This window comes from Microcaecilia unicolor, chromosome 2 (genome assembly GCF_901765095.1).
Source record: "Microcaecilia unicolor chromosome 2, aMicUni1.1, whole genome shotgun sequence".
NCBI lineage: Eukaryota > Metazoa > Chordata > Amphibia > Gymnophiona > Siphonopidae > Microcaecilia > Microcaecilia unicolor.
In genome coordinates this window covers 241,621,796-241,644,136 of record NC_044032.1, presented here as the reverse complement: position 1 = coordinate 241,644,136, position 22,341 = coordinate 241,621,796, and the positions used below count along the sequence as shown (strand labels likewise).

General features: G+C 44.1%; 1 protein-coding gene across 2 annotated transcripts in view; it reads right to left on the bottom strand.

Moving 5' to 3' along the window:
- Window positions 1-13,316, bottom strand: part of LOC115463389 (tight junction protein ZO-2-like) — a 52,557-nt gene extending 39,241 nt beyond the window's left edge. Inside the window, exon 1 of one of the 2 annotated variants that reach the window (XM_030193848.1) lies at window positions 13,255-13,316. In XM_030193848.1, coding sequence (XP_030049708.1) covers window positions 13,255-13,278 — 24 coding nt within the window. In that variant the 5' untranslated portion in view covers window positions 13,279-13,316. The remainder of the gene's footprint in view (window positions 1-13,254) is intronic. The other variant, XM_030193847.1, reaches the window with a different exon arrangement.
- Window positions 13,317-22,341: the final 9,025 nt, after the last annotated feature.

The following is a 22,341-nucleotide window of genomic DNA, read 5'->3' as shown; positions in this document are numbered from 1 at the left end:
CTGTGTCTGGAAACTCACTGGGATCAAGACCCTATGAGAATTCTGGAGAATAAAGAGGTTATGATCCCTTGAGGCATTCCCACTCTAACCAATAAAATCTGGATGCAAGAAAAACAGACGGTAATAAGAGAAAACCATCAAAATGATCCTCAAGTACCAAGAAATGCAGTCAGAGACCAAGAAAACATGGCATAAAGATATGAAATATGACCCACTGTATGGAGTGCCACGGGCCTCATTAAAAGCAGTTCCAAGCGTATCTTGTGGATATCCTGAAAACATGGCCTAAAAATATGAAATATGACCCATTGTATGGAGTGCCACGGGCCTCATTAAAAGCAGTTCCAAGCGCATCTTGTGGATATCCTGAAAACATGGCCTAAAAATATGAAATATGACCCACTGTATGGAGAGCCACGGGCCTCATTAAAAGCAGTTCCAAGCGCATCTTGTGGATATCCTGAAAACATGGCCTAAAAATATGAAATATGACCCACTGTATGGAGTGCCACGGGCCTCATTAAAAGCAGTTCCAAGCGCATCTTGTGGATATCCTGAAAACATGGCCTAAAAATATGAAATATGACCCATTGTATGGAGTGCCACGGGCCTCATTAAAAGCAGTTCCAAGCGCATCTTGTGGATATCCTGAAAACATGGCCTAAAAATATGAAATATGACCCATTGTATGGAGTGCCACGGGCCTCATTAAAAGCAGTTCCAAGCGCATCTTGTGGATATCCTGAAAACATGGCCTAAAAATATGAAATATGACCCACTGTATGGAGAGCCACGGGCCTCATTAAAAGCAGTTCCAAGCGCATCTTGTGGATATCCTGAAAACATGGCCTAAAAATATGAAATATGACCCATTGTATGGAGTGCCACGGGCCTCATTAAAAGCAGTTCCAAGCGCATCTTGTGGATATCCTGAAAACATGACTGGCTGGGTTGCCTCCGGGACTACTACTACTACTTAACATTTATAAAGCGCTACCAGGGTTACGCAGCGCTGTACAATTTAACACAGAGGACAGTCCCTGCTCGAAGGAGCTTACAATCTAAAGGGCAAAAAAGTGCAATCAAATTGGGGCAGTCTAGATTTCCTGAATAGATTAATAATGGTTAGGTGCCGAAAGCGACATTGAAGAGGTGGGCTTTGAGCAAGGATTTGAAGATGGGCAGGGAGGGGGCTTGGCGTATGGGCTCAGGGAGTTTATTCCAAGCATAGGGTGAGGCGAGGCAGAAAGGGCGGAGCCTGGAGTTGGCGGTGGTGGAGAAGGGTACTGAGAGGAGGTATTTGTCCTGTGAGCGGAGGTTACGGGTAGGAGCGTAAGGGGAGATGAGGGTAGAGAGGTAATGAGGGGCTACAGATTGAGTGCATTTTCAGGTTAATAAGAGAAGCTTGAATTGTATGCGGTACCTGATCGGAAGCCAGTGAAGTGACTTGAGGAGAGGGGTGATATGAGCATATCGGTCTAGGCGGAAGATAGACGCGCAGCAGAGTTCTGATGGATTGAAGGGAGGGATAGATGGTTAAGTGGAAGGGCCAGTGAGGAGTAGGTTGCAGTAGTCAAGTCAAGAGGTAATGAGAGAGTGGATGAGAGTATGGTTGGTGTGCTCAGAGAGGAAAAGGCGAATTTTGCTGATGTTATAGAGAAAGAAGCGACAGGTCTTGGCTGTCTGCTGGATATGCACAGAGAAGGAGAGGGAGGAGTCGAAGATGACTCGAAGGTTGCGGGCAGATGAGACGGGGAGGATGAGGATGTTATACTGAAATAGAGAGTGGAGGGAGAGAAGTGGGTTTGGGTGGAAAGACAATGAGTTCGGTCTTGGCCATGTTCAGTTTCAGGTGGCGGTTGGACATTCAGGCAGCAATGTCGGATAAGCAGGCCAATACTTTGGCCTGGTTTTCCGCAGTGATGTCAGGTGTGGAGAGATAAAGCTGGGTGTCGTCAGCATGAAGATGGTATTGGAAACCATGAGATGAGATCAGCGAGCCCAGGGAAGAGGTGTAGATTGAAAAAAAGAAGGGGTCCAGGACAGATCCCTGAGGAACTCCAACAGAGAGCGGGATGGGGGTAGAGGAAGATCCATGAGAATGTACTCTGAAGGTACAGTGTGAGAGATAAAAGGAGAACCAGGAGAGGACAGAGCCCTGGAATCCAAATGAGGATAGTGTGGCAAGGAGTAGATTATGATTGACAGAGTCAAAAGTGGTGGATAGTTCGAGGAGGATGAGGATGGAGTAGTGACCTTTGGATTTTGCAAGGAACAGGTCATTACAGACTTTAGTGAGTGCCGTTTCTGTCGAGTGTAGAGGGCGAAAACCGGATTGCAGTGGATCAAGGATGGCATGAGAGGAGAGAAATCAAGGCAGCGGCTGTGAACGGCGTGTTCAGTATGTTGGAGAGGAAGGGTAGGAGGGAGATGGGACGGTAGTTGGAAGGACAGGTAGGGTCTAGTGATGGTTTTTTGAGGAGTGTTGTGACTACAGCATGCTTGAAGGTGTCAGGGACAGTTGCAGTGGAGAGAGAGAGATTGAGGATATGACAGTTGGGGGGGGGGGTGACAGTAGGAGAGATGGTAATTAGTAAGTTGGTGGGGATGGGATCAGAGAACAGGTGGTGCATTCGAGGAGGAAAGAAGGTGGACGGTTTCCTCCTCGGTGATATTAGGGAAAAAGAGGAGGAGGAGGCCTGGGTTGTTGGTTGAGGGCGTGGGTTAAGGGTGAAGAGGAGGCGGTGGCTTGGTAGTGAATTCAAGGTTGATCTTCTGCACCTTGTCGCGGAAGTAGTCAGCCAGTGATTGAGGAGAGATGTGTGGGGGGGGGGGGGGGGTGGGGGGGGGGGGGGGGGGGGGGGGGGGGATGGAAGCGGAGGACACTTTGAGGAGGGAGTTGAGGGTGGCGAAGAGACGAGGAGGGTTGGAGCCGAGAGAATTAGTCAATTGGGTGTAATAGTCCTGTTTGGCAAGGAATAGGGAGGACTGGAAGGAGGATAGCATGAATTTGTAATGAAGTCGGTATGGGTGCGAGATTTCCTCCAGAGGCGTTCAGCAGATCGGGCGCAGGAGCGAAGGTATCGGATGCAAGGTGTCAGCCAGGGCTGGGGATTAGTACGCCTTGTGGGACGGGGGATGGATGGTGCAAGGGTGTCCAGAGCAGAGGAGAGAGTGGCATTGTAAGCAGAGACAGCCTTGTTGACAGACTCAGAGGACATGATGGAAGGGAGGAGATTAGAGATACTAGAGGATAAGGTGGGAGGGTCGACAGCCTGGAGATTCCTGAAAGTAGTGGTTAGTGTTGGGCGGGACTGAGGGGGAGGGTGATGAAGTGTGAAGGTGATCAGGTGATGATCGGAGAGAGGAAGAGCTGAGGCGCAGAATTGAGGGTGAGCAGGTTAGAGGACAGGAGAGGATGTAAGACCTTTGATGATAAAGTGATCAAATACTTTGAAACCAACAAGAAAGGAAAACCAGATCTTAGTTTGACTTATTTACACATTTCTAACCCATCTATTAACTAAGTGAGGTACAATATACATATATACTGTATGAAATAAAACATCAGAACAAATTATATAAAACAAATTTTCACCCAAAATCATACATATATACATTGAATCACATACCTTAATATAGAAAAGCTTTGCCCTCAACCTACACCAATGTAAGCCTACACGTACAAATATGCTTTAAGTTGCTTCTTTAACACACTTAGTTCCTTCACTCTCCACAGCTGTAAAGGTAGATTATTCCATGTTATTGGGCCTATCACAGACAAGGCTGCTTCCGCAGTAAGATTATAATGCAGCTTAATTAAAGAAACCATAAATTGTCGTGCATGCTCTGATCTCAAAGAGCGCTGAGGTACATAAAAATGAAAAACTCAGTTAAACCCTTTTGAATATCAGGCCCTAAATTAGCATGTTGGAGAAATGGGGTGGGAGAAGAAAGTAGCAGCGATTTTTTTTTTTCCTCTAGATACCTATATTTTACATCACAGATACCCATCTCGTAGCTGAGGATCAGCAGAGTGGAACTTCATAGAGCACGTACTGGTAGCTCAGCTAGAACTGGACAGCTGCATAGAAAGAACAGGGTGGTTCTTCAGTGTGGACAACAAATAGGCCTGGTGGCAAGGATCCACGTCCACGCAAGCCACAAATGCTACATGCCTTACTACTGAAGTACGAGGGGTTGAGCAAGGTTTTGTAAAAAAGTAACTATTTCAAACACACAGTTTCATCAGTTTCTTTCATTTGAAGAAACTGAAACCTACATGTTACAAAATAAAAGTTACAAAATAATAATTAAAAAAAAAAGACCAAAGAAATATTAGATAGTACATAATGTATTTATGAAATCAAGCGCCAGAAGAATCAGCAAGCAGTATGTAGGGGAACCCTCCTGTGAGTCTCACACTGGGATTTTTCCACTTCTCTGAGATTTGGGTGTAATATATGGTTCCACATTAGGAAGATCTTTTTAGCTTGAGTGGCCTAGTGGTTTTGAGCACCAGTCTTGCAATCCAGAGGTGGCCGGGTTCAAATCCGCTGCTTCTCCTTGTGATCTTGGGCAAGTCACTTAACCCCTCCATTGCCTCAGGTACAAACTTAGATTGTGAACCCTCCTGGGACAGAGAAATGTAACTCACCTTGAGCTACTACTGAAAAAGGTGTAAGCAAAATCTAAATAAATAAATAATAATAGGTAAGGAGCACAAGGACCTGGAGGGGATTAGATGAATGGGGAACTGTGGAAGTGGAAGGAGGACATCCTATCCTAATTTCTGAAGAGTTATTTATTTATTTAGCAAATTCATGACCCACCAACCTGCTTATTTTCGAACGAGGCCGGCCATCTTCCGACACAAATCGGGAGATGGCCGGCCATCTCCTAAACCCGGCCAAATCGGTATAATCAAAAGCCGATTTTGGCCAGCTTCAACTGCTTTCCATTGTGCAGCCGGCGAAAACTTCAAGGGGGCGTATCGGCAGTGTACCGAAGGCGGGACGGGGGCGTGGTTAAGAGATGGCTGGCTTTGGCCGATAATGGAAAAAAAGAAAGCCGGCCCTGACGAGCATTTAGCCAACTTGGTCCCTTTTTGTTCAAGACCAAGCCTCAAAAAGGTGCCCCAACTGACCAGATGACCACCGGAGGGAATGGGGGATGACCTCCCCTTACTTCCCCAGTGGTCACCAGGCAGACCCAGGCCCATCCCCCCCTACCTGTTACACTTGTGGTGGTAAATGGGAGCCCTCCAAAACCCCCACTGTACCCACATGTAGGTGTCCCCCTTCATCCCTAAGGGCTATGGTAGTGGTGTACAGTTGTGGGCAATGGGTTTGGGGGGGGGGGGCTCAGCACACAAGGTAAGGGAGCTATGCACATGGGATCAATTTGTGAAGTCCACTGCAGTGCCCCCTAGGGTGCCCGATTGGTGTCCTGGCATGTGAGGGGGACCAGTGCACTACAAATGCTGGCTCCTCCCACGACCAAGTGCCTTGGATTTGGCCAGGTTTGAGATGGGCCGCCATGAGTTTCCATTATCGGGGAAAACCAATGGCGGCCATCTCTAACACCGACGATCTCTAAGGCCGACCCAAATGTTGAGATTTGGCCGGCCCCGACCGTATTATCGAAACGAAAGATGGCTGGGCATCTTTTTTGATAATACTGTCAGAGACAGCAATTTACGGGGCCATCCCCGGAGATAGCTGCCCTTAGAGATGGCCGGCTCCGTTCAATTATGGCCCTGCAAGTCAACACAAGATAAAGGCGAGGTACTAAAAGCACACACAGGCATCTTGATATAAACAATACAGGCAACACACGCTAAACCAAGGAGAATATTCCTAAACAGCAAACCCTTGTTCAAATAAATATAAATTTCCAGGTATGAAATGTATTGCCAGAGTTACCAGATCACTCTGGATTTGGAAAGATGGGAAGAGCGCACTGGCAGCAAAGAAAGAATATAGTTGCCTATGGTTTGTGAAACATCCACACAAGAAACATCTGAGAACACCTGTGGAGCCAGAAGAGGCACTGGTGTCCCTGAGGCAGAGATCTTATGGTAAAAGCTAGAGAATTACATGGGAATGGGGACAAAGTTTGTTCCCCCGTCATTCTCTAAAAGCTTGAGACTAGCCTTAAACAGGCTGTTCCAACTAACATAAGAACATAAGGAGTAGCCATACTGAGTCAGACCAATGGTCCGTCTAGCCCAGTATCAGTATTCAGTAAATTATGATTGACGGTGTCGAAGGCGGCAGATAAGTCGAGGAGGATAAGGATGGCGTAGTGACCTTTGGATTTGGTCTTAGTAGCGCTATAGAAATGCTAAGTAGTAGTAGTAGTATCCTGTTTTCCAAACAGTGGCCAAGCCAGGTCACAAGTACCTGGCAGAAACCCAAATCGTGGCAACACTCCATAATACAAATCCCAGGGCAAGCAGTTGCTTTCCATATCTGTCTCAATAGCAGACTATGGACTTTTCCTCCAGGAATTTGTCTAAACCTTTTTTTAAACCCAGATATGCTAACTGCTGTTACCACATCCTCCGGCAAAGAGTTCCAGAGCTTAACTATTCGTTGCGTGGAAAAAAAACATTTCCTCTATTGTTTTACAAGTATTTCCATGTAACTTTAGAGTGTACCCTAGTCTTTTTTTTTTTTAATTTGTTCCAAAAGTGCAATCGATTTACTTCTCATTCTACACCACTAAGGATTTTGTAGACCTCAATCATATCTCCTCTCATCCATCTCTTTTCCAAGCTGAAGATCCCTAACCTCTTTAGCCTGTCCTCATATGAGAGGAGTTCCATCCCCCTTTATCATTTTAGTTGCTCTTCTTTGAACCTTTTCTAATTCCGCTATATCTTTTTTGAGATACAGCTACTAGAACTGAATGCAATACTCAAGGTGAGGACACACCATGGAGCGATACAAAGGCATTATAGTATTTTTGATCTTATTCACCATCCCTTTCCTAATAATTCCTAGCATCCTGTTTGTATCTATAAAATGCTAGTATCAATATGTAAAACATCTTAGACAACTGGCAAATGAATTCAATGATTAACCCCACCCCCCCCCCCCCACCCCCCCCCCCCCCGCTGAAGATGCTTATATCCTGTTTATATCTTTCTGTAGGTGCAGTCTCCAGAATTGCACACAGTACTCTAAATGGGACCTCACCAGAGACTAATACAAGGGCACCATCACCTCTTTCTTCCTGCTGGACATCCCTCTCCTTATGCACCCAATCATCCTTCTGGCTTTGACTGTCACTTTTTTTTTTTTTAACCTGTTTGGCCACTTTCTTCCTTTGTACACAGAAGCACTACTGCATATATGGGCCAGAAGTCCACATGACTTAGCTCATTTCTTGGATAGGGGAAGATCCTTGAGGGATGGCTGGTCAACCCCTTACTGCTAAAGGGCTCTGAATGCTGTTTGTCTTGCCGAGAAGTGTTTTACCATGGTTCTACTTGGAATGCCTCCCCCAGTCTCATGGTCTCTCTCTGAGGAACCTCAATATCTATCCAGCCTCACCGAGTGCCAAGGAGGAGTCGAAGTGGAGGGATGGTCTTGATTCAGCAAGTCACAAGCTGCAGTTGTCTAAGCTGTTATTAGTGTGGGGAGAGTACCTGAACAGCTAGTTTCGGGTTGTTTTTTTTGTTACTCCTCTCTCCCACTGGTTCGTTTTTCAAGCTTGATGCAGGGGTGGGTGGGGATGTTTCTTTGTGTCTCTGTGCTTGAGGGTACCTGGGATGGTCCCAGGGAGGGAGTAGTCAAAGCTTGCTGTCCCTTGAGCATTCTTCTTCAAATATATATATTTAAGTTCTGACATCTCACAATCCCTGAGAACTGTGAGTGGTCTAGTGCAGAAGAAGAAGGGGCTATGGCTTATAGAGGGGAGTGTGAGCACACACAGAGGCTTTAAAAGAAGGGCTCTCTAAGCTAGAAAGCTACGTCACACACCAGTTTCACCTGGATGACGACGCTATCCAGTGTGGCTGTACCCTCCTCTGCATGTCAAAGGAGAAATTAATATTGACCTAGACCACAGGAACAGATATAAGCTGAATGTTTTAGAATAGCCTCACAGAAACACATCTAATTCCACCCCTCCATAAAGTGACATTAGATATCACTAGTCACTAATCAACCAGTTAACAGATGTCAAGTCAAAGGGAAGTTGGAACTGGTATTCCAAACTTTTAACAGGAGCAAGAACACACATTTCCAGACACTGATGCAAGAAGTGTTAATTTACTGGCTACTCCCTTTGATTTCAATTACACTGAAAAAGCTGGGACAATCCTCCTGTCTTGGAAAATAATATCATACATATAGGTTAAAAAAAAAAAGTGAATGTGGCATCCCGCAGAAAGTAACAAACATGTTGCCCTGCTGTATCTCACGCAACTCAAATGCAACATAATTCTTTTCACAACCCGATTTTTGCTCCCTGAACACTGAAATGGCAATTTTCCAGCTCAATTAAGACTTGTTATGGGTAGGAATGACCTGGGGTCAGTGTTGTGTGTTGCAACACAGTGAGTTTCGATTTGATTCTCAGTTTAAGTGTTCTGCCTCCTAAACCAGCGGGAGCTGGGGACACTGTGAAGACAACAGTGGCATAGCTGGAACCTAGTTTTCTTGTTTTGGTTTTTTTTTTAGGGGGGAGGGGCAAATAGTTAACCTGCTAAGCCATGAAGCACTCCATTTCCTCTGCTTTCCCTTTCACAAGTACATAAGTATTGCCATACTGGGAAAGACCAAAGGTCCATTGAGCCCAGCATCCTGTTTCCAACAGTGGCCAATCCAGGTCACAATACCCGGAAAGATCCCCAAAAATGTACAAAACATTTTATACTGCTTATCCCAGAAATAGTGGATTTTCCCCAGTCCATTTAATAACGGTCTATGGACTTTCCCATAGGAAGCTGTTCAAACCTTTTTAAAACTCCGCTAAGCTAACCGCCTTACCACATTCTCTGGCAACGAATTCCAGAGTTTAATTACACGTTGAGTGAAGAAAAAGTTTCTCCATTTTAAACTTACTACATTGTAGCTTCATCGCATGCCCCCTAGTCCTAGTATTTTTGGAAAGCATAAACAGAAGATTCACATCTACCCGTTCAACTCCACTCATTATTTTATAGACCTCTATCATATCTCCCCTCAGCCATCTTTTCTCCAGCTGAAGAGCCCTAGCCGCTTTAGCCTTTCCTCATTGAAGTCGCCCCGTCCCCTTTATCATTTTTGTCGCCCTTCTCTGCACCTTTTCTAATTCCACTATATCTTTTTGAGATGCGGCAACCAAAATTGAACACAATATTCGCGGTGCGGTCGCACCATGGAGCGATACAAAAGCACTATAACATCCTCATTTTTGTTTTCCATTCCTTTCCTAATAATACCTAACTTTCTATTTGCTTTCTTAGCCATAGCAGCACACTGAGCAGAATGTTTCAATGTATCATCGCGACAACACCTAGATCCCTTTCTTGGTCCCGTGACTCCTAACGTAGAACCTTGCATGACATAACTATAATTCAGGTTCCTCTTTCCCACATGCATCACTTTGCACTTGCTCACATTAAACGTCATCTGCCATTTAGACGCCCAGTCTCCCAGTCCTCTTCCCCCTGCTCTCCACCACCGCCAAAATGAAATAAAATTAGTTTTTAATCGTGATTAATCACACAATTAAAAAGTTATTTCCCACTACAGATCCTTGTGACTCTTGACAAGTCACTTAACCCTCCATTGCCCCAGGTACAAAATATGTACCTGTATATCAAACATATAAAAGGCGAGAGGCGTACTCACTCGCAAATGCGCAGTAGAGACTTCCCTCTGCCCTGCCCCCACATCAATACGTGATGACGGGGGCGGGACAGAGCGGGAAGTCTCTACTGGTAAGTTCAATAAAGACAGTGCTCAGTCCGGGTGGAGGGTCGGCGAACCGTGGGGGGGGGGGGGGGGGGGCTCGGAACCCCCCATTCCAAAACTAGCCCACTTGGACGGGCTCAACGGCTAGTAATATATAAGTGCTTTGACTGTAATCACAGAAAGGTACTGTATCAAATTCCATCCCCTTTCCCTTCCCTAAAGAGCTTATAAATCTTCCTCCTTCCCCCCCCAGATCTAACATCTCTCCATTCTCAACCTTCCCTCCCTCTCCTCTTACCCCCAGATCCACTATCACTTTTTCCTTGGGTCCATTATCTCTCTCTCCTTCCCACTGTCCAGCACCTCTCCCTCCCCTCCTTCCACCCCCATAAGAAGTGACACAAACTTCATAGTGAACAGTACCAAGCTCGTCTTGTCTCTTCTGGAGCTCACTGCCTTAGTCATAACTTCCATCAGTGACCCCCTCCAGTACTGCTTGTAGGTCTGCAGCTCACACTTGTCCCCCATGCAGGGTTCAGCATCTGCCCCCCCCCCCCCAATCATATCCTCACTGGTCTACCTTATAAGTTGATCTTCTGCTGGTCCTGGGAGTGGCAGTGCTGCACAGAAAAGAACTGAAAACCTGCCTCTTCAAAAAGTTCTATAGTTAACCACATAAGCTATGAAATTCCAGCCTCTTCTAAACTGACACTACTAAACACATCAGTTACTGATGTTCTCCCCAAATCTTGACTGTCAACAACATAAATTATTGTAACTGCACCACTGCAAAGTGTAAGCCACTTTGAACCAAAACTTGTTTTTGGATAGAAGGGAAACAAGAATACATAAATAGATGTTGCCTGTGGCCTGCTCCCAAGCTTCCCTCTGACCCATCCTGCTCCTCTGACATCATTTCTTGTTTCTGCCTAGTCAGGAGGACGGGTCAGAGGGAAAGCTTGGGAGCAGGCAGCATATATCCAAACACTGTCCACTGGTGAGGATCAACAGACGACCATTTTTAAGGTAGACTGGGGGGGGGGGGGGGGTTGATGTTGGATTGCACCGAGGACAGGAGTTGGGTGTGGAAGAAGCCGAAGAGATGTTGGAGGAGGCAGGAGACACTGCAGTGTGCTTAGTTTTTTTTTTTATCACAATTATTTAATGCATTAATCTCAGTTAACTACAATTAAATTGTAGCTCTAATTAACATTAAAAGTACATTAGATGGCAGGGATCCCCAAGCCCTACCAGCTGAAGAAATCCAGTCTCCCCCCCCCCCCCCCCCCCCCCCCCGTAAGTATTGTCAATAACCAAGTGTCTTGTTAATTACTTCTTTTGGAAATGTTTTCATGCTATATCTCATTTTGTCTTCCCCCTCCCCCACAGCACTGGAATGAGGATATATTCTCAAGTCTGGGAAAGTTGAGATTTCTCCATTAGACTGTTTACTCTATTTGTGTACTTGGCCCAGTTTCCTGTGAGACTAGCTCAACAGCTTTAAAAAAAAAAAATTTTCAGAACACAGAAAAAGCAAAAAGCCTATTTTAGTTTGTCCCTAAGGGCTAGAATATTATCTGTCATCAAAACTGTAATGTTCAAGTTTTTGTTGTTGTTTTTTTTAAGGAGAAAAAAAATTTCAGTTTGTGTCATTTTTATGATTTTTATAAAATGTATGCAGGTGGGAATAAGGAATCATTTTGGGAACTGGTTCTAGAGTGGTACCAAATAGCATATTTTACTTTTCTGCCAAATACCAAATATGAATAACAAGACATTGAGCTTTAACAAATAATACAAGCAACATAAAACCAGAGAGCAAGTGGTTATTTCAGTAGGATTTAGCACCATAGAGCCCCAGATTATTTTGTATTTGAATTTAAATCACTATTCGGCCAAATAGAAACAATGTATTTGGGCCCAAATTGAATATGAATGTTTGGTACAGCCCTAATTAGTTCACTATTTAAACATCTTAAGAAGGAATTTTGAATAACATAAAGCAAAAGCATTGCTGTACGTGTGTGTAATATATATATATATATATATATATACATACACTTTATTTTTTTATACATAGGACCTACAACCGAGTCACATTTTTATGCATTTCTTTTAGTATCTTTTTGTTTTTCTTAGCATTAAACAGGCATTTGAACAGCATCATACAAGATATTACTTTGTGTATGTGTATATGAGGACGGACAGGCAAGCTAGTAATTCTTTAGTCAAGATGAAAAGAACTACAGATGCAGGGCAATCTACAGACAGCTTGATTACTGGATCGTCCTAAGGCTGCAACCAGTGTAGTACCAAGGCAAGGGAGAACAGATGAAGAGAAAGGAAATGGAACTTGATATACCACCTTTCTGAGGTTTTTGCAACTACATTCAAAGCGGTTTATATATATATATGAGAACTAGGGGAGGGAAAAAAAGCCATTCGACAAGACGTGATCCAGTAAACCTCCCATTTTTTTCTAACTTAAAACAGTAGACACACTCTACACTGAAACACGCACAGTTCCTGATCATTTGTGTTTTGGGGGTTTATTTATTTAAATATTTATACGGTTTAGAGGATAACGACAACAAGCAACAAACCTTTTTTTGGAGGGGGGAGATCTACCAAGACCCAAATCATTAATAAAATTAATTTAAATGTTATCCGTTTTCATTTTACTTCTATATTTAATGCTAAAAATCCTCAAGTGGCAGGTAGCTCACTCTCCTTTTATACGGTTTAAAAATCTGATAGCTCTTCCCTCCTCCTCCTCCCCCAGTCCCCACCCACTAGCAGAATGGCAGGCACACACAGTGTTATTTGAAAATCAGGTAAACTCGAGTCGAGAGAGACAGTGGAATGACCAGGCACATTCGATACCAAGCTAAAAACAGCAAACACTACAGCAACAGGTGAAAAAAAAAAAAGAATGGTGTGTCCCACCTAGGTTCGCACACATAATCACTTCATGTTTTCATTTTATGCTAATTTGCCTGCTCACATTAATTGTCATCCACAATTGCAGCCCATTACAGGCTCAGGTCAATAGTAGCAGTAAATCAAGCAGTCATTCCCAGCATCAAGGAAGGAACTCGTCTAGAAAGGCAAACTCATTCGCGAGTTAACTTCACACACTATCAGCTCTCAAAATACCCTTAAAAATACAGCTTCTGTTCCTGCCTCGCGCCACCTTGCTGAAGCTACACAAGCAAAGCACAAAACCTGCGCTTTACCTTATACCTAAAAAAACACTCCACTACTCACGCTTTTCCCTAAAAGTTAGGAAAACTTGAAGTTTAAGAGGAAGGGCGCGCGGCTGCCGGGGAACAACCCCGCTCCTCACCTGGGTCAGCGCTCTGCCAGCCATCTTTGCTCGCCAGGTGCGAGGAGAGCGCGCGCCCCTCCCGGTTTCGGGGAGAGAACGGAAGCGAGGCCGCCCCACCCTTCCTCCCTCCCACCTCAGCCGCCACTAGCGCTTCTCGCGCCGCCCGCGGAGGAGGGAAAGTCACTTTGTGCTGCCACCGAGGGAGACTATAAGGGTTGCTATACTGGGACAGAACAAAGCCAGGTCTTTGCTAGTGCTTTGAAGGTTTTCACGGAGAGTAGTTCACAGCGTAATGCTAGACGCATTGAGTTCCACAGTGCAGGGGTTGCAACATACAATGGCCATTTAAAGGTCTCAAGCCACGTGCTGGAGAGTACGGGGTGGTTACAGATATAAGACTGAGTTCTCTAACAAAATGCTTTAGTAGCAAGCAGGAGGGGGTTGAACTGTATGTGATACTCGACTGGAAGCCAATGATAAATTTTAAGCACAGGGAGTGGCAGAGGAGCCAAAATGGCTGTGTTTTTTGCAAAGTTTGGAAGTCTTTAAGTATGGGCTTTGTAGCACCAGTAATCTATTCTTGATATGAGTAGAGAGAGACAAAATCAATGAATGGAAGGAATCTGCAGTGAGGATCTAACTGTACAGAGTTGTCGTCATATAAAGAAATCAGTCTTACATAAAGAAGAAACATGCGCTGCAAAAGTGAGCTGGGAGTCCATAACAATACACAGGTAATGAAAGGTGTTGGAGTAATAAAGGAAGGGGTTTGGTGGATGGAGGTAGTAGGCCACAGTTTGCTCGCAATTTAAGACTCGAAGATCAGCTAACCATTTGTCTATGGCTTCTAAACAATGGTGCAGAGGAGACAGATCGGGAGAGTAAGGATCGGAGTGATAAAAGCAGAAGAATGCCATCAGCATAAATGTGAAGTGAATTATTGCAGTCTTGAATAACAGTGGGAAGCAGACAAAATAATGTTAAAAAGAGGAGGAGAGAGGATAGATCCCTGTCGTACTCCACATAGTGATGGTCTAATGGAAGAAGTAGCTTGATTCAAAGACACATGAAACATGCAGTCAGTAAGAAATGATTGGAACCAGTTCAGAACAGTATGAGCTATGCCTATATCATGCAGATAAGAGAGTAGCAGAGCCTGGTCTTCTAGATCAAACGCTGAGAAGTCAAGAGAAATTGGCAAAGTGATATAATGTTTGTGAAAGCATGAGGGGATTGCACTAAGGACCTGAGGCTCAAATGGTTTTAGTACTGTAAAAGGGGTAAAGCCACTTAGGGTTCAGGCCCACCCAAGAGTAGCACATGTTTAGCAGTAGCTGGTGGGGATCCCAAGCTCTGCCAGCTGAAGACTTCCCCCTGATGGTAATGAAAACGCTACTCTCCATGATACCGGCATCTGCACATGCTCAGTTTTCAGCCATGCCTGCTGCAGACTGCCAAGGAGAAAAGAAGCGTTTTCCCACCAGCTGAGATATTTTTTTTGTGGGGGAGGGGGAGAACACTTCGTGCCCACCCACTTCTTGCCTAGGCCCACCTAAAATCTGTTGTCTGGCTACGCCCCTGCTGTCCAGCACTGGCTTTGCTTCCCAATTACTGGCATTTTGCCATCTAATCATTGCTAGGTTTGTTTGGTTCCACACCTTCTGTACAGGAGATCCTCAGATACTATAACCCCAAGGCACCTCTCTTCAGCTGTGCTTACCAATCTTTTTCCTATCTGGTACATCTCCTTTGGATTTCTGCACCCCAAGGCACGTCTTGGCATTAAATCTTAACTGGGCAATAAATAAAAACCCTGAAGGGACAATTATACCCCAGTAGTGAATACTATTAAATCTTAACTGCCATTCTTCTAATTTTTGAACATCCCGTCTTATGGTTTCTGCTCCCTCTGGGGTATCCGCTCTATTGGCTATGCTCATGTTATCTTCAAAAAGGCAAACTTTTCCTTCTTACCCTTCAGCAACGTCTCTCACAAATATATTAAACAGAATCAGCCATAGTACCGACCCCTGAAGCATTCCACTACTCGCCTCTCTTTCCTCCGAGCAGATTCCATTTACCACCACCCTCTGTCACCTATCAGTCAACCAGTTTCCAATTCAGTTCACCACTTTGGGTCCTAAATTCAGCCCACTCAGCTTATTCATGAGGCCTTCTCTGAGGAACCAACTCAAAGGCTTTGCTGAAATCCACATAGATTACATCTAGTGCAAGTCCTTTATCCAGTTTTTGGTCACCCAGTCAAAGAAATCAGTCAGATTAATTTGACATAAAGGAAGTCAGATTGGCAGGGTAGAGGCTGTGCAAATGTTTTCTCCCCCTTTCCCCTGATTGTTATCGATTATGAAGGAGGAGAAGAGGTGGAAAACCATTTTCCTCTTGACCCTAACCAGTTACAGACCACCTATCTGTTCATAATCTGTGTCTGCTGCAGCACAATTGAGCCCTCTAGAGTAGCTTAATGGTTTCAGTAGCAAACTGGGAACCAAATCCCTCCTTGTGGTCTTGGGCAAGTCATTAACCCTCCATTGCCATATATAGAAATGTAGGCCTCAATGCAACAAGCAGAGCATTTGACCATTGCTAAGCTTTAGCACACAGTATTGTAACATACAAATGTAAGAAAAAAAAAAAAAAACTTGTTTATTCCCAATGCAGCAAACTAATGGCATACAAATTACCACAGCATTAAAAAGTGTGCATACAGTGCTGTGGTAATATGCAGTCTTTTGTTGTATCACAAGTAAAATGTAGATAGTTCAGGCAAAAATTGAAGCCTGCTTGTGAACTCGTCTCACATGTCATGTCAGAAGTGTATGGTGGCAGCCAACACGGGTGTTATCTTAGAAGCAATTTGTGCAACAAGAAAATGTTTATATGTGTATTATATATATATATTTATATATTTATTGCATTTGTACCCCACATTTTCCCCATCTATTTGCAGGTTCAATGTGTGCTGTTCAGTTGTGGACCCCTGTTCTTCACTCCTCTTGGATTTGGAATACATAGCTAAATCTCACCCCTGTAGATCCTGGGTGAATCTGTAACAAACCTCTTCTCACATCACTAGGGTGCTTTAACCTTGGGACATGGCCCTAGCTCCTGCTTCTTACGAAGAGTAAGACTCTCCTAGCCTTAAGCATCTGGACTGCATTCACTCCCTCCAGCAACCCCAGCTGCATCTAGGCTCCAAAGCAGTATATATTTGCTTTTTCAGGTAGTGTTATTTCTGGTAGGTGCAAGATTGGAAAACAGGGTGGGGTTTCTGCCATTACCTTCTTGAGAGAATGTACTCTTTCATTCACAGCACCTCTTTTCTTCCTTCCCCTCAGCCAGGTTGGGTTGGTGAATGTCCTACAGGACTCTGGACTTTCATTCCTTGAGCCACATCCTGCTTCTAGGGAGGTAGAAACTCGGGTAGTAAAATCTCTACTGTCTTAGGCCTTAGGAAGCTTCATAAAACAACTCCTCTTTCCTGTTGTCCTAGGCCTTAGTCAGGATCTTGGACCCCACTGACAAGGGAAAGGTTTGCACCCCTCACATCAGCTTGGCAGAAAGAAGGTTGGAGATGACACTTTTCCTTCCTAAATTACCCTTGACAAACTCCTCCCTGAATCTCCAGATTAGGAAATCAGCTAGAAACTTCCTAACTACCTTTATTCAATTATTTAGGGTTATTTATTTATTAAACACCTTTGTGCTGAAATTCACCCAGGCAGTGTACAGCAGATACAATATTTTTTTTAAATAATTTTTATTAGAAAACTGATAAATATAAATACAAGGCAGCAATTTTCAAAATCTCAATACACACAATCTGAAGAATCACATGAACATTCTGTTCAACCTTGTTACAATATTTATCTGTAGAATAAGTACCAAACTACCTATACCCCCTCCCCCACCACACACACACATACAGTGGTGGAAATAAGTATTTGATCCCTTGCTGATTTTGTAAGTTTGCCCACTGACAAAGACGATGAGCAGCCCATAATTGAAGGGTAGGTTATTGGTAACAGTGAGAGATAGCACATCACAAATTAAATCCGGAAAATCACATTGTGGAAAGTATATGAATTTATTTGCATTCTGCAGAGGGAAATAAGTATTTGATCCCCCACCAACCAGTAAAGAGATCTGGCCCCTACAGACCAGGTAGATGCTCCAAATCAACTCGTTACCTGCATGACAGACAGCTGTCGGCAATGGTCACCTGTATGAAAGACACCTGTCCACAGACTCAGTGAATCAGTCAGACTCTAACCTCTACAAAATGGCCAAGAGCAAGGAGCTGTCTAAGGAGTGTCAGGGACAAGATCATACACCTGCACAAGGCTGGAATGGGCTACAAAACCATCAGTAAGACGCTGGGCGAGAAGGAGACAACTGTTGGTGCCATAGTAAGAAAATGGAAGAAGTACAAAATGACTGTCAATCGACAAAGATCTGGGGCTCCACGCAAAATCTCACCTCGTGGGGTATCCTTGATCATGAGGAAGGTTAGAAATCAGCCTACAACTACAAGGGGGGAACTTGTCAATGATCTCAAGGCAGCTGGGACCACTGTCACCACGAAAACCATTGGTAACACATTACGACATAACGGATTGCAATCCTGCAGTGCCCGCAAGGTCCCCCTGCTCCGGAAGGCACATGTGACGGCCCGTCTGAAGTTTGCCAGTGAACACCTGGATGATGCCGAGAGTGATTGGGAGAAGGTGCTGTGGTCAGATGAGACAAAAATTGAGCTCTTTGGCATGAACTCAACTCGCCGTGTTTGGAGGAAGAGAAATGCTGCCTATGACCCAAAGAACACCGTCCCCACTGTCAAGCATGGAGGTGGAAATGTTATGTTTTGGGGGTGTTTCTCTGCTAAGGGCACAGGACTACTTCACCGCATCAATGGGAGAATGGATGGGGCCATGTACCGTACAATTCTGAGTGACAACCTCCTTCCCTCCGCCAGGGCCTTAAAAATGGGTCGTGGCTGGGTCTTCCAGCACGACAATGACCCAAACATACAGCCAAGGCAACAAAGGAGTGGCTCAGGAAGAAGCACATTAGGGTCATGGAGTGGCCTAGCCAGTCACCAGACCTTAATCCCATTGAAAACTTATGGAGGGAGCTGAAGCTGCGAGTTGCCAAGCGACAGCCCAGAACTCTTAATGATTTAGAGATGATCTGCAAAGAGGAGTGGACCAAAATTCCTCCTGACATGTGTGCAAACCTCATCATCACTACAGAAGACGTCTGACCGCTGTGCTTGCCAACAAGGGTTTTGCCACCAAGTATTAGGTCTTGTTGCCAGAGGGATTAAATACTTTTTCCCTCTGCAGAATGCAAATAAATTCATATACTTTCCACAATGTGATTTTCCGGATTTAATTTGTGATGTGCTATCTCTCACTGTTACCAATAACCTACCCTTCAATTATGGGCTGCTCATGTCTTTGTCAGTGGGCAAACTTACAAAATCAGCAAGGGATCAAATACTTATTTCCACCACTGTATATACCCACTAACAGTAACAAAGGAAAAAGAAGAAGAAAAAGAAAGTCTAAATCCAGCGGTATTCCTTACACCGGAGTCGGACCCAGTTAAAAAGCACCAGTAAGATCCCCTGGGTTAATAAGAATCCAGCTGTGCATCCTGGGGCCCTTTTACAAAAGTGCATAAGGGCCTACGTGAGTTCAGCATGTGCCAGATTGGCATTACTGCCCGGCTACCGTGTGCCCCGTGCAGTAATTCTGAATTTGGCGTGCACCGAAAACACGCAGTAGAAAATATTTTCTATTTTCTACCACATGGCGTTTACCTGACGGTAAATGGAAGTTAGTGCATGCTGCATGCCTACCGCCCAGGTAGCGTGTGAGACATTACCACTGTTGGTGGCGGTAAGGTCTCAAGATGAAAATGGACGTGCGCTGGTTTTTATCATGTCCATCTCTGGCCCCTTTAAAAAAAAAGGGCCCTTTTTCTAGGATGCGGTAAAAACTGGCCTGGCACGCACTCAAAAGACGCGCTCGCACTGCTGCAGTCCACTTTTTGCCATAGTAACATAGTAGATGACAGCAGAAAAAGACCTGCACGGTCCATCCAGTCTGCCCAAGAAGATAAATTCCTATGTGCTACTTTTTTTATTTGTACTGTCCTCTTCAGGGCACAGACTGTATAAGTCTGGCCAGCCCTATCCACGCCTCCCAACCATCAACCCCGCCTCCCACCACCGGCTCTGGCACAGACTGTATAAATAGCTTAGTAAAAGGGCACCCCTCTCCAAACTGTCTCTCAAATATGTATATATATTTTTTAACTTGATGCAATGCCTGGTCTCTTTCCAACCCATTCAATGCCTCTTAAAAAACATCATGGCATAGACCAGATTTAACCACTGTGTTATATTCAGCAGAATATCATTATGCCACTGTATATTTCCTGTTACTTTACCATACAGATCCTGTCTTTGTTGACATTTCTCCTTTTCAGCATTGCCTGGATTCAGTGGCCAACTGGCTACTGGAACACCAATTAATACTGAATAGTCGCAAGACGATTGCTTGTTGGGGCAGTCATTTCATCCCACTTTCCGGTGTGCTCTCCCTATTTGATACTACCATTATTCCTGAAACTAGCTTCTGTCACTTGGGTGTCATTATTGATATGCAGCTCAATTTTGCTTCTCAGGTTTATTTACTTTGTAGAACAAGCTTCTTTATTTTGCAGCAGTAACAATCCATGTGGTCCATTTTGATTCTTTGTTTCTATCTTTTTTTTGTTTCAATTCTTTATTTTTGGATTTTTCAACACAATAACCTAACATAAAACATCTTTCCATTGTCATCATTTCTATAAAAATACAATAGCATTTGTGTCACATAACCCCCTTTTTATGGAATCCCTTACCCTACCCAACCTCCCCCCTTCATCCCTATCCCCTAGTAACCCCCTCCCACATGAATCTAAGTGTTTGAGGAGATAGTTGCCATATTTATAGAGCACCACTTATTATACTGGTCCCATATTTTATAGTGCTGAGCAAGTCTCCCTCTCCGTATTGTTGTGAGCTTGGACAGTAGCCAAATTTTATCCAGTTTCTCCAATACCACTTGGAGTCTCGGCAGAGTTGGTTTCTTCCATGCTGCTGCGATGACCATCTTACTTTTTTTTTTTTTGTTACATTTGTACCCTGCACTTTCCCACTCATGGCAGGCTCAATGCGGCTTACATGGGGCAATGGAGGGTTAAGTGACTTGCCCAGAGTCACAAGGAGCTGCCTGTGCCGGGAATCGAACTCAGTTCCTCAGTTCCCCAGGACCAAAGTCCACTCCTCCACTCCACTTGCTACAAGCATCTGAGTGGCAAAATAGTAGGCCGATTGCCTGACCTCAGACGGTCTTTGATTCTATCTTTATTCTTGACAAGACTTGTAATATTGTTTATTTAGGTATCACTAAATTCACACTTTAAAAAAGTCAGACCCTACAAAATACAGCTATTAAGCTTCTCTGTCATTCTCGTAAAATGGATCATGCCATTAACTTATTAGTTGCTGATTGAGTACCATATACACTTTATATTCCTTCTCCTTGCTTTCAAGGCTTACTGGTTTATTTCTCTTTGCAGACAATTCCATATTCTCCAGCCCAAACGCAAAGATCGTTAAATGACCTTTGAATGGTTCTACCTGGACCATCATGGCACAAATGGAGAGTACCACACATAGTGCATTTTGGGGTCATTTTACTAAAGGTGCGTTAATGGATTTAGTGTGCACCAAATGATAAGACACCCATTATATTCCTACAAGCATCTTATCTTTAGCATGTGCTAATCGTTAGCTTGCACAAAATCTGTTAGACCACCATAGTAAAATGATCCCTTTATTTTGGAGCACCAGCTGTCTGGAACACAATTTGCAGTGAGCTTTCTCTGAAAAATGTTAAGGCCCTATTTAGGCAGGCCTACAATCTGAGATGACAGGATTGTGGTTTCCAACCTCCAACACCATTAATGGATGTATGACTCTTTTGCCTTTGATGATGGATGTTTGCCTATCCTATCTTTATTGCAGTTCCTTTTCAATTTTATTAGTCTGTACCCTGCCCTGTCCTGAAAGTCAGTTAAGACAGTATAGCAAATTCAGAATAAATAAAATAATAGAGCAGATAATAAAGCAAGTGCTTTTCTTGTGCAGTAGTAGAGCATCTGTTTAGCCCATAACATTTTATGATAAAAAGAAATACTAGTTCTCTCTTCCTTAGCAAGCAAATATAGTAACATAGTAGATGACAGCAGAAAAAGACCTGCACGGTCCATCCAGTCTGCCCAAGAAGATAAATTCCTATGTGCTACTTTTTTATTTGTACTGTCCTCTTCAGGGCACAGACTGTATAAGTCTGGCCAGCCCTACCCACGCCTCCCAACCATCAACCCCGCCTCCCACCACCGGCTCTGGCACAGACTGTATAAGTCTGCCCAGCACTAGTCCTGCCTCCCAACCACCAGCCCCGGCACAGACCGTATAAATCTGCCCAGCAGTAGCCCTGCCTCCCAACCACCAGCTTCCTCAACTTGATTGAGTGCATCTTCTGCAAGATATTGGGAATCTAGGGAATGACTATAATGCTTGACTTGCAAATATGCATATTGGCCCATAGGATTCAAGAGGCGAACATCTTGTAATTGATTAAGGAGGGTGTACCCGACCATCAACATCTAATCCATGTTATATATGTGTTATACCATACCGTACCCAAAGTTTAAATGCCTTACTAGTGTTAACCACTGAGAAATTACCATTCTTCCTAAGAGGCAACAATTAATCTGATTAAATATACATAACCAACCTCAAACCACTCTGGCTTAAACAGATTATTTGTCTAAGTCTTTGGGGCAATGGGAGGGTTAAGTGACTTGCCCACAGTGACAAGGAGCTGCAGTGGGAATAGAACCCAGTTCCCTAGGATCAAAGTCCGCTGCACTAACCACTAGACTATTCCTCCACCCTATAAAGTGGTATTGTGCACTGGATGTATCCTAGTAATGACTTACAATATCACCTAAACACAGCTTTTTTTT